Source organism: Lineus longissimus, chromosome 2 (assembly GCF_910592395.1).
Source record: "Lineus longissimus chromosome 2, tnLinLong1.2, whole genome shotgun sequence".
Classification (NCBI taxonomy): Eukaryota; Metazoa; Nemertea; class Pilidiophora; order Heteronemertea; family Lineidae; genus Lineus; species Lineus longissimus.
In genome coordinates, this window is record NC_088309.1 from 27,768,552 (window position 1) to 27,781,103 (window position 12,552).

General features: G+C 39.9%; 3 protein-coding genes across 9 annotated transcripts; 2 read left to right on the forward strand and 1 right to left on the reverse strand.

The window, feature by feature from the left end:
* The first annotated feature begins 63 nt into the window (after positions 1 to 63).
* LOC135483352 (glutathione S-transferase theta-1-like) lies at positions 64 to 2,336 on the forward strand. The gene is made up of 4 exons (XM_064764172.1): positions 64 to 228; positions 651 to 738; positions 1,035 to 1,185; positions 1,275 to 2,336. The coding sequence occupies exons 1-4, from the start codon at positions 117 to 119 to the stop codon at positions 1,611 to 1,613; spliced, it is 690 nt and encodes a 229-aa protein (XP_064620242.1). The 5' UTR covers positions 64 to 116; the 3' UTR covers positions 1,614 to 2,336.
* A 290-nt stretch (positions 2,337 to 2,626) lies between these two features.
* On the reverse strand, positions 2,627 to 9,717 carry LOC135483351 (serine/threonine-protein kinase Chk2-like). 3 transcript variants are annotated; one of them, XM_064764168.1, is made up of 17 exons: positions 9,630 to 9,717; positions 8,950 to 9,095; positions 8,586 to 8,710; positions 8,185 to 8,263; positions 7,955 to 8,020; positions 7,596 to 7,686; positions 7,233 to 7,341; positions 6,971 to 7,021; positions 6,494 to 6,558; positions 6,310 to 6,409; positions 5,965 to 6,003; positions 5,614 to 5,661; positions 5,291 to 5,454; positions 4,960 to 5,075; positions 4,611 to 4,696; positions 4,306 to 4,368; positions 2,627 to 3,987 (listed from the first exon to the last, which is right to left on the reverse strand). In XM_064764168.1, the coding sequence occupies exons 2-17, from the start codon at positions 9,077 to 9,079 to the stop codon at positions 3,919 to 3,921; spliced, it is 1,401 nt and encodes a 466-aa protein (XP_064620238.1). In that variant the 5' UTR covers positions 9,080 to 9,095; positions 9,630 to 9,717; the 3' UTR covers positions 2,627 to 3,918. The 3 variants fall into 3 exon arrangements, with proteins under 3 accessions (XP_064620238.1, XP_064620240.1, XP_064620239.1); XM_064764170.1 differs by lacking the exon at positions 9,630 to 9,717 and adding an exon at positions 9,569 to 9,590; XM_064764169.1 differs by lacking the exon at positions 9,630 to 9,717 and having other exon boundaries at positions 8,950 to 9,554.
* Positions 9,718 to 9,747: 30 nt separating this feature from the next.
* On the forward strand, positions 9,748 to 12,319 carry LOC135483349 (kelch-like protein 32). 5 transcript variants are annotated; one of them, XM_064764163.1, is made up of 2 exons: positions 9,748 to 9,863; positions 10,157 to 12,319. In XM_064764163.1, the coding sequence occupies exon 2, from the start codon at positions 10,174 to 10,176 to the stop codon at positions 11,905 to 11,907; it is 1,734 nt and encodes a 577-aa protein (XP_064620233.1). In that variant the 5' UTR covers positions 9,748 to 9,863; positions 10,157 to 10,173; the 3' UTR covers positions 11,908 to 12,319. The 5 variants fall into 5 exon arrangements, with proteins under 5 accessions (XP_064620233.1, XP_064620236.1, XP_064620235.1 ...); XM_064764166.1 differs by having other exon boundaries at positions 9,761 to 9,792; XM_064764165.1 differs by having other exon boundaries at positions 9,766 to 9,916.
* Positions 12,320 to 12,552: the final 233 nt, after the last annotated feature.

Sequence of the window (12,552 nt, forward strand, 5' to 3'; positions counted from 1 at the left end):
CTACAAATGTATAGCGCTATGTTCAAGGAAACGAGGTTGCAAGGTGCGCAGCCTTGACATTAACCTTTGGCAGCATTTGTAAACATTGCAAAATTGTGTGTCTGGAGCCGTCTAAAATGGCCTTAAAATTCTATTTCGACCTTTTGTCACAACCCGTAAGGGCAACATATATATTCCTTAAGATGAACAACATTAAATTTACACCGAAAGTGGTAAATCTTGGGAAAGGTAAGGGTGCATTATGGCATTTTGTGAAATGCATTTTGACTAGCTCATCAAAGACCGGCCATGAGCTCAGTTATCAGTATCTGGAATCGCTCACTTTGCAGATAGCATTGTGGCCTCTTCTTATGGGTTGGCCAAGGGCCATCAGGAACGAATGCACCAGTGAACAGGAGGAGCCACAAAACTGCTAGCTGCCACAGGCTAATGTGCCTGGGACTAATCAATTTTAGACCAACCCAGTGGTGTGCAGGGCTGTACCCCGTGGGACGGGTCCCTACGGCCCATGCCATAGCTGCCCTATATAATTCAATATCAATATCATCAAATTGATGAAAGAACAAAGCAGCTCCCCAACTGGACGGTGTTGAGAGAAAAAGGTGAATTATTTGTAACAGTAATGTTCTCTTTTTTATTTCATTTTTCAGGGGAACACTTCACTGATGAATTTGCTGAAGTAAACCCATTCAAGAGAGTTCCTGTCATTGATGATGATGGATTCAAGCTGACAGAGAGGTTGGTAATGACACTGCAATGTGAAAATGAAGGGTGAAAGAATTTGCACTTGATATGTATGCTGCAATTTGAGTACTTTATGGTGGTTGGAGTAACAGTTGTCTGTTTTGTTGGCTACCCTTCTTCTAAATTGCCTTAATTGGTCTTCTGCAGGGCTAGTTTTCCTCAATTTTTAGAATTGCATGTGTCGTTACTCTATTGTGATTGTTTCAGCTGTCCAGACCAACTTGGACCAGGTGGCTCTGGCATATCTTCATCTCAGTTCTGTTTAAACTTTGATCACTCTTTACTTCCAGTGTGGCCATTCTTCAGTACTTGGCAGAAAAACACAATGTTCCCGATCATTGGTGGCCAAAAGACCTTAATAAGAGGGCGAAGGTTAATGAATACATGAATTGGCAGCACTATAACCTGAGATGGAATGGGTCAATGGTCTTCCAACACAAAGTGAGTTTGTTCTAACAATATTTAGTCTAACAGTGTTCTGAAATACTGATGAGCCCATTTTCTATGACCTGTATTACTTTCCCTTGCAGGCTCTAATTCCAAGACTGACTGGCAGACCAATCGATGAGAAGAAACTAAACAGCCATTTGAAGAAACTAGATGATAATTTGGATAGCCTGGAAAACATCTTCCTGAGAGATCAGCCTTTCGTAGCTGGGAATGAAATAAGCATTGCTGACCTCTTGTGTATATGTGAGCTTATGCAACCTCAAATGGCTGGCTATAACTACGGTGAAACACGACCAAAGTTGCTGAAGTACATGTCACTCGTCCAGGGCCAGCTGGAGCCCCATTTTGATGAAGCTCACAAAGTGTTGTACAAAATGCGTGACATGGCTACAAAGAAATTTGGTGTGTCAAAGTTGTGAGAATTTTCATCAGATGTGAAGTATTTTAGGACTGACCAAAGAGTACGTTGGCACCAACCTCCATCAGTAATGTTGTATGTCACGTGGAACTTCGACTCTTTCATCAAAACGGACATTTGGAACTGAACATGAAATCAGAGATAGAAATGAAATTTGAATTTATGAAAAGAATTGTTGCTGGTGCTTTTGTCTCATTGATTATGAACATTGTTTGATTTCATGTTACATGTGTGTCTCAGATCTGCTACACATGCAGGTCATGTGCAAAAACTTCACCTTGTTTCATTTTAATTTGGAATTGGGTTTTCTCGGGACATACAGTAGAACCTCTCTATTAAGGACACCCTCTGGACTGAAAAGTGCTGTCCCTAATAAAGAGGTGTCCTGATTAGAGAGGTGAAATTGAATGGAAATAATCAATTTGGGACCAAAACAAGTGTTCTTAATAGTGAGGTTGTCCTTATTAGAGAGATGTCCGCTAAGGGAGGTTCCACTGTATATTAGAACCAAGTATTATTTTCTGCTAGTCTGGGGTTTGATTTTATTCAAACCTGTGGAGTAATCCCAAGTGAGAATAGGCAACCATTGTTTAATAACCAAGATTTGCGATGCTGTTTATGATTAAAAGTGATTCATACCGTATGTACATGTGGTGTAGAGACTTGTTTTCTATTCTAAAGTTATCGAACAATAATCAAGTGAAAGCTGTTGCGTTGAATGAAACTGTCTTTCTTGTCAGGTTTCTAACTTCAACACCTCACTGCTCGACAGCCAGTTAGGACAAGAAATGCAAAGCTTTGAACAAGTTTATGAATGGACCAAGACCAGTTCAGACAGCTCTGGTTACCTTTCCCAAAAAGCTGTTTATTGGGAGAATTTGAAGATCCCAGCCAGGTGCGTAGTTGGTGTCGGCAATGACATGAACCCAAAGTCAAGATCAGGAGAAGCATGGTGACTGCTCAGGTGCAGGAGAGGACAGGATAACCTTTGGCAATGACAACTATTAAGAAACGTCTCCTAAAATGGTTGTTTATTATTCAAATAATGGCACGCGATATACATATTATATGTATGTTTAAAACACAATACAATACATCAACAAGTATATCCCCCAGAATTCAAGTGACAAGATTGTATACCATGCTTTGAATCCAGCTCAAAATACCACGCATTTACTTGTTGGTACTATTATCAACAGCTCGCAGCTGATATGACCTTTTGAGGATGCCCCATCCATCAAAAATTACAATCGAAATCAACAAAAGTCAAAATTAAAGCTTTCAACATGATACAATGTAACCTCAAAAGGAACAGAGGCTACTTTTCTTTGAAATAAAATGCTTCACTAAGTCCATTGTACGTATCATAAAGAAAACATCCAATGGACAAAGATTACCCAGACTGTGGGACTTAGTTACAATGGTCCCCATGAAGGAATCCAATCATAACAAAACCATACACAGGGCAACAACAACAAAATGCCCATGGTGGTGAAATGATCGTGAAAAACACGAACATAATAAAGAGCATATTTACTCCACCGTTTTCCGCTTTTACTATGAAAGGTAATACATGCAAAAAAATAAGGTAATTTTCTTACATATTCTCAATATTTACGACAGAAATCAAGACACTGCTGTGATCATACTATCAAAGGGATCCACCTTGCCATATCAATGGCACTCTTTGATTGAACATTTTAAAACGACATGGTGAAATACAAATTCATGAAACTGAATGAAGCCCCCCAACTGGTGAGCATATCTTTAAAGACAGCAGATATATGATACATACAACATATAAGTAGTACATGTATGATACTAAATCCTTGTGGTCCTTCAGGAATCTAACATACAGTACTATTCTATTCATTGATCCAATAGCATTGAGCACAATATAGCCTCCTCTAAATCTTAAACATCCAGATCTTTTAACAGACAATCTTCACATAGGATATTGCTTACCAGAGAAAACGGTGAGCATGGTTGGTTCTCCAACACAACATTCTAAGTCTATGTTTTTTTAACAGTGATCATCAGTACCAAAACTTTAACTACCGCGTAGGCTCCTGTAGTCTGACGTAGATTTTACCCGGGCCTACATGTACATTCACCAACAAACAGGTCATGACCAAATGTAAAAACAAAGCCTGCATAAAGATCCTACATTGGAGGTTGAGACAAGGCACAATACATTAAGTATACCGGCAGGTTTGTAGCATACATCAGGAATGACTATCTCTTGCCTCATCAGAACAGTTCTACAATATTGATTGTTCTTTCGTTTCAGTGGGAAATGTTCCAGATCATTTTGCTCTTTTCTTTGGAGAAGACTGCTTTTCAGGACTGTCCCGTGGTCTTTTCTTTCCTGGCAGCTAAAGAGAGGAAGAAAATAACCTAAACACAGGAATACAAACTAAATCAGAGGTACCTGTATGAGCAGCTCCTCGACACCCCCAAGAGCCTCTGAGGAGATCAAAGATAGTGAGGCTTGTTGCCAAGTTCTTTGAGGCAGTCCTATGGCGAGTGTTACAACCCTGCAGATGATGTGTCCATGCCATTGCCATTGTTCTCTATTTACACACCAAAGGTTGGTGAAAAGAACAAAATGGAAAGACTAACTTAAAGTTCAGAATTCATCACAGAAAACTCATGTGTGGTAATAACTCATTTTTGAATGTAAGAAGTTTTACCTGAGGTGGCTGCATTCCATCTGGCCACATCAGTTTCTGAGCCTTTGCCTTCACATCGTCATCCTGAAACGTCAAGTTACCACAGAAACATGATTTGTTTGCAACTTGTATCATATCAGGCATTTAAAATTAGATTATCAGTGTTGCCTAGAGGTCCAGGTTTTGTATTTACTGAACAATGGACCCCAGCTCAAATGGGAATTCTACCATAACACTCGGCAAACTAAGTCATCAAAGTGGGAGAAGGCAGTGTTTCTTCAGGTTTTCCCCTTTATCAAAACAAGAATTGATAAAAAGCAACTCACGTCCAGCCAAGGATGATTCAATGCCTCAACTAATGTGATCCGCTTCTTTGGATCAACAGTTAGTAACTTCTTGATCAGATCTACAGCTGAAAAGGTAATGCACAGAAATGAACCTTAAGGAATCTGCCATTTTTACTGATGTTAAATGCAGAAAGTCCCAATAGATGAATTTCTCAGACAGGTAAGTTATGAAAGAAATGGTTTATTCCCGTTGTCATTTGCTAGACACAAAGATGAGATCAGCCACATCTACATATACTTGACAAAGAGCTGAAATCTTGACTCTTTCTGTTGATCAGACTACATGCCTAAAAGTGCTTCATAATTGCTTAACAAAGCACATATGTACCTTTGGTGCTTATATCAGCCCAATAATCCTTGGGAAAGTCATATTGTCCAGTCGTGATTTGCTTGGAGAGATCCATGTCCTTACGCTCATCTGTGAATGGTGGGTAGCCAACGAGACTGAAAGATATAAATCTAGTTTACCAACCTTTCAAAAGAAAAGAGGCTAAACCTTGTAGATACCTGGAGAGATTGCAGCCAGCACAGAAGCTCATTCAGTCAGCAAGTTATAGCCTGTTTCTAATCAAGTTTTAACAAGCCAAAACTATTCCTTGAAAATGCAATAACTTATCTTTAATAGACATTTCAATTTAGTATTAAAGCACAGCACTTACCATATGTATAGTATAACTCCCAAACTCCAACAGTCGATGGATTTTGTATAAGACCCTATTCCTGCTGTTAGGAGAATTTCAGGCGCCAAGTAGTTTGGAGTACCACAAAACGTCTTCATCATTGTCGCAGAATCAACAAACTTTGAGAGACCAAAATCTGTTACCTGAAACAATATCATGAATATTATGATTTTGGTTCAGGAAGCCTTGGATCAACATCAACACTAACATGTAAGCCTATGCCTCTTCTCTCAAAAAGAGACCTGTAGATGGCTGCAGTATTCTTTGGAATAAGATTTGGGAATTATCACCAAAACTCTTACCTTTATTAGCGTTTCATCTTCCTCTGAAGCTAAAAGGATATTTTCTGGCTGTAAACGAGAGAGAGAGGCGATTACCACAGGCACATTGGAGAATATATACAGTACAGTGTCAACAATGCAACTAGTTGAGCTCCTTATACATGTACCGGTAAGACTCGGAAAGGCAGCAACAAGATGTGACAAAATACACAATTGGGAGGACTGACCAAGGTCTGTTTCAAGGCAACCTTGGATATCATGAGGTGCAGCTAACATAGCTCTCAGCCTGGCAACATTATGCCCAGATGAACTCCATATGATGTACTTGATGAGACCTCATAATAATGGATTATGGTTGACTATAAAACTCACCTTGAGGTCCCGGTGTGTAATACCCTGGTCATGAAGATACTGAAAGGGAGTGGATATCTCGACACTGTAATAGTGTATGATACATGTACAATATTTATCTCTGTCTTACAGAACTAGCAATATTGAACCACAGGCAAATGTGCTGGACTGAATGTTGATTGGTAATGGTAGAAAAATTTTTGCCATCTACTGAATTTTCTGCAACAACATGTGACATTGCATTTAACTGTAGAAGTAAAGACCATCATGAGACACATAATCTGCAGGCTAAGTTGCTGGGCATTTGAGCTCCCTGAGTAAGAGCTTATGGATCATATATTTCACAGATAAAGGCATTAGACTCACCTTGATTGCCGTAACCATTTGGTAGAATAAAAGTTTGGCAGTGGCTTCACTGTATTGGCCGATACTAATGACTTTGTCAAACAGTTCTCCACCCTGTACCCTGCAGAGACAATGAAAATATACAATGCCAGGACTGACCAAGTTACGGCAGCTGTGTGTGTGGATTGAAAGGCATAATACTTACAATTCCAAGACAATGTATATTGTGTCCGGGGAATCTATCACGTCTTCTATACCTATAATGCAAGGCTGCAAAAAGAGGGTCATAATGTTTAAGTTGTCATTTGATTATGCTGAAATAGACACTTGAAACCAATATCTGTGCCTGGTTCTAACATCTCATTAGGAAACCAAACGAACCCTGGGCCTAACTTGGCAATTCTGGTTCAACTTCTGTTGTCTGGACACTCTAGAACAAGAGTGATTACAGGATAAAGCTTCCGTCACAAGTCTGGGACGGCAGGACAATGCAAAACTGTGAGCAAAATGGGCAGCATAAAGTGCTCATCTGAAACTTGCCAGGCACAAGTACTAAAGAGGTTCTTAATTTAAGTATGGTACATGTACATGTTAAATATATCTGTCGAAGTCAGCTCATTCAACATGCATGATATTTCAAGGACTTCTGACGTAATTACTGTGTACCAAGTATGTAACTTACATGTTTTAATGATTTAAGAATGTTGACTTCGCCCATAACATCTAAATTTCCCTGAAATATAGTAGAAGTTAATGACAGCTTCATTCCAGTGCATTTGCAGTAAATATTCATATTCATTTTTCCTCCTCTGCATTTGAAGTTGAAATCTATCTTCTCCATGGAGAGGATTGAAACCTGTAATGGTTAGGTTATTCACAATATAAACTAGTGGTTTACAGTAATATTTTTTGTTGGTGACATCTATTGACAGGCTGGAACTCACCACTGGTGTCTTTCCTCCAATAGAGAACTTCTTCTTTGATATGATTTTGACTGCAAACATATTACATGAGCCCTTCTCGAATGCCAGCCTCACTTCACCACAAGCACCTCTGAAAGTAACGAGATACAAAGAGGTATTTCATCAAAGTTTAATAGCATTTGAAGATAAACCTCTGAACCTCTTGAAAAACATGCTGGCTCAAAAATAGTTGCCTGTCAAGCAGGCCAGTCTGACAGGAGTTAACCCCAGAATGACCCATAATTTCACAAATTCTGGAGAAATGCCTTCTTGAAAACATCTAAATAAGGAAACATCTCAATGAGGTGAGCAATGAAAGGAGACAGATAGACCTTAATGACGAACCTTCCTAGCACCCGTGTCAAAGTATATTTGGCCGCCATCTCCTCTGGTAGATTGAGATCTTGCTTGGCACTCGAGTCCAAAAACACAAATGCTGCAAAAAGAAAAGTTGCAACCTCTACAACTCCTAACAAGCAGAGACAAATCCTTTAACTACTGGAGGTGAACAAAGACTATTCCACTTCAGTGAATCTTCGGCCTCAATATATCAGTTACAACTGTAGTGTTCTGACGACACTGTTCATTCCCAAATTCATCACATGTTTTCGTCTTTCTGTATCAATTGCTCATAAAAACATCAATGGAACCTCTCTAGAGCTTAAAACATGACACGTAAAGCAAACTGACTTAAGTTCACTCACCCCGATTTTTCTTGAAAGCCAGTGCAATTTCATCATTATTGTTCAACACCTGTTTATTTCCTTTACCTGAAATAAAGAGATCAAATCAAGCTATTAAGGGCAATATGTTCAGAACATGTCTGTATTTGAATGACAGTTAAATGCATGGACATCTACATGTACATTGTATATGCTAACTCTGAACTGGAAGACTACAGAGTTTACAAACCTGATTAATGGTGAACACTCACCCACTTTTTCCCCGTTTACAAATGTCCCATTGCTACTTAGATCTTCAAGGAATACATACACACCAGTGCTTGTCTTCTCCTGTAAAATTGCAATGCAAATTAGACACATGTCAATCAATTAGATTGGGTGAGATCTGTGTTACAATAAATGCTGGGTACGTGAGGGCAGAGTTTGTCCTGTAGATTTAGTTATCTTATGAAAACATCAGATCACTTTTTTGGTAAATCGGCCTTCAAATCAAAATTTTTCTTGTACAAAACTGGGAGGTCAGGAATGATGATCAATCATGACCTCCGAAGATCTCATCAATCTAATTGTTCACAACGCCTCACAGATTTAGTTACAGACCAGTCGGTTACTGATCATTACAGTTCTGTACAGAGCATGGGAATTGTCTTACCCGGGTTAATTGGAAGTGAACTTTGCTATACGCCGAGAAGACATTCTTTTGTTTGGTGCATGCTGAGGTGAAACAATAATCACAGGATTCTCCTCGTCCAAAGGAATGTGTGTCTTTCATGCAGTCTACAAAAGAGAGACAAATTTAAGTCAATCACGTTAGGTTCTTTGACCATGAAGACATCATTCATTATCATGAACCCTGTTACTCCAAGTGGAGCATAGGTCGTCAACAAGATTCTTCCATTTCTTCCAGCCCTGGGCAGTTCTCTCAACTTGTTGGGTTCAGTTCATCCCTTAGTGCCCAAGCCTCCTGTCAGACTTACTTCTACCAAGTGCGGTGGAAATACTGCATCATCACTCACCTACAGATAGAAATCCATCTCCAACAGGGAACAGCCTTCCCCAGATCTCATCATGATCATGGGTCGCCCCATCTTCTTCATCTGAATAAAATGAACAGTCTCCGACTTCTTGAGTGGCCAATGATGCCATGGCCAGACGTTATTACCTAAGGAAATTTGATAAGTGGTAAAACAGGTAGACTAGTCAGAGCCCAAACAAACTTCGTCAAAATTTTCTATTCTAAAACCTCGCTTTAGGCTGCCTGTTACATTACATTGTATGATTATTCAGTGAGAAGGAATAAAAGGTAGGGCCTACCAGATTACTGATTATAGCGGACACAAGCCAAGGATATTTTTATGTAGGCCTAACTGAACGCAGTAGTAATGACACCTTTAATTGCCACCTTTGCCTTTATCTTGGTGAAATTTGACAGTGAGTGTGACTGTCCTTCCACTTCGACCAGCATGCATCATATTCAGCACTGTAATCATGCAATGCCAATGCATGAATGCCATGAATGCAAGCGTGCAAAAGTCTAAGACAGAATGGCAACAAACAAGGTAGGTTTGCATGAAAAACCGGTCAACAAACTAACTGTCTTAGCGTGGGTCAGAACCATGAGAGCTGAAAACTAACACTAAAAAAGCTTAGACTATTTATCTCTAACATCAGTTTCATGAACACAATATGTTTTTACCACGTAACACTGCACACAATCAAGATATTTGTGTTGTATTTCTCAGTATTCATCAACTATCGAGAAAATCATGAATGAAAAGGTCAAGGTCGTCCACTCCGATTGCTGTCAGTCTCCACTCGGCACGCCGACGACGACAAATTGTCAGTGTGGTGCATTGGTGGTAAAACCGTTATTTCTCCTAAAAAAAGCTATTCTTTGTTACCAAAACGAAGTCATCTTGAGCAGTTAGTTGTAAGCACGCAGGATATCAAGAACATTTCATTGTAATAGCCCAAATTATCACAGTTAAGTTTATAGTTCGCCTCGAGCATGCATACACAGTACACTACACTACGAGACATGACAGATGACCACTGTTTTAATTTCTGTAGGCCTACAGCCTTTTTCAGGATTTATTGATATTCTTTCAAATATTTTTCTTGTAGGATTCGCTTCACTACAGTTTCCTGATTAACCTTACCACAATGTTTTTAATCCATCTGCTATACGAGTTCATAATCATGTGTTGATTCTTGTCTTTTTAGGGAAACGTCTGAACATAATGTTGCCAACCAAGATGGAGGTGGAGCCAGCAATCCACAATGAACGACTGACCAAAAAACTCCAATCATTTTATGAAAATGGAACTATGTGCAACGTGACTCTTAGATCAGAAGATTTCTCTATCAAAGCTCACCGACTTGTTTTGGCGTCATGCAGTGAATACTTCCTTGCTATGTTCAGTGGAAATTGGGCAGAGTCAAATGAAGGAGAAGTTCCACTCAAAGGATTGACTGCGGTTGGACTTCAGGCAGTAGTGGAGTTTGCCTACTATGGCAAATTCTCACCAAACTCGCTAAACATTTCCGAGATTATTTCAGCTCTTCATCAGTGCATGGTTATCGATGGGTTAGAACTCTGTGAGAACTACATGATTGATAACTTGGATGAATCCAACTTTGCACAATTTTTTGAACTTTCAGAAACTTTTCAGTTTAATCGTGTCATGTCCCGCATAGTTTGTTTTATCTTGGATTTAATGCCAACAATGGTCTCAAGTGAGAATTCGGACATAAATCCTTGCATTTTTCAAGTGGAACGAAACTTGTTAAATCTTGTGCTGGCAAAATGGGATTATTCGGCAGCTGGCTTTGGTCAGTTTGCTGCAATGATGCTTGTTCTGCAGTGGGCTAGATCAGACCTGAATGATCGAAAACAATATATTACTGGGCTGATGACAAGCCTCCTGAAAAGAGAAATCACCACGTCTGCTGCTGGTGAACTGTTGGCGTATGTTGAGGAGGGTTCAGCAGAGCAGGAAACCTGCCTATTAGTTACTGGATCATCAGACTCACTATTGGCTTACAACTCGGAGCTAAAAAAATGGTACGAGTTGCCAACAATTGACATCGCCAGAGATTTTCGCGGAACTGCTGTGGTAGATAATTGTTTGTATATTTGTGGTGGATTTGATGGAACTGTATGTGCTGAATGCTACAAGTATGTTCCTCACATAGACCGCTGGTTTTTGATCAAGTCGATGCAAAGAAAACGAGGATTCTTCCCCCTTGTTGGTTTCTCTGGCAAACTTTATGCTATTGGTGGGATGCCATCGGAGAGTGATGATTATCACAAATCTGTTGAGTTTTATGATCCAGCAGCAAATTTGTGGTGTGAGGGTGTCCCTCTGCCAAAATCACTCGCTGCGCATGCTGCTGCTCCACATGGCGGCAACATATATGTAAGTGGTGGTTTCAGTGAAGTAGAAGACGTTGGCTCGGATGAACTCTTATGTTACAGTTGTGTAGAAGGTGCTTGGTCATATAAGAAAAGCATGCTTGAGGGACGATTGTCTCATGCAATGGTGGCTCATAAAGATTGCCTTTTTGTGTGCGGTGGTGAAGATGACTCTGATCAGCTTCATTCTAGTACAGTCAATGATCCATTGATTGAGGTCTATGACATATCAACTGATAACTGGACTAGAATGAATATCTTTGAAAGACCAGATTTTACCTCAGTGCATGGTTTCTGCTCTTTTGGTGACCTTCTCTACTTCATGTTTGAGAATTGTTTACTTGAAGATGTAGGACCACCATGTCCTAACAAGTCGAAGGACTGGAAGTTGTTAGTGGCAACTTATCAACCTAGTGCTGGAAGTATGATTAGTCTGTGTGAGGGTGACTCCATTGTTTGGATGGCTTCCAACTCGAGTGGCCTAGGGCGATGGTCTGCCCCTGCCTGGGTGGTTAAAATACCTTCTCTGGTGATGCAATACATGTCATTGTACGGGTGACTTGAATAGTTTAAATACCGGTTCTGGTGTTTCTAAGTAAGGAAATCACTGCTAATCTGTTTCACGATGACACTGTGATTCTTGAACCCGTGAACTTCACAGTGCGGGATGTTGGCCAAATGTGACCCGTCACAGCAAAACCAGGCGCATGTCGCTCTGAGCTTGGCAGGTTGAGACGGACTGTCTGTTCATTTCTCTATTGTCTGCCTTTTGTGAAATATGAGCACATCAATTTCTTCCATTATCTCCTGGTGTCATTTAGGCTCATCTTCTGTGCGACAAGCCCTGGTTTTGCTGTGACGGGTCACAAATGGGGAAATAAGAGAATTTTTGGCATAGACTCCTGGTCTCAAACATCAAGCAGATGATCTTAACAAGGACACAATGATAATATCAACTGTTCTATTTTATTACAAAAGTACAAAGAGTATTGAAGCAAATTCAATATTGTTCTCTGGATCATATGAAGCAATGTAGATATACCCCTCAGGAATTTCCCAATTTTTGAAAGCAGTATTTTCCTCTCCATAATAATATACGTAGAGCAGACTATCCCCATCCACATACCCCAAAAGGTAGCACGTTTGTCTAAGGAGACGAGATTGCATCCACACCTAATGTATTCAAACATGTCAAACTATCCTC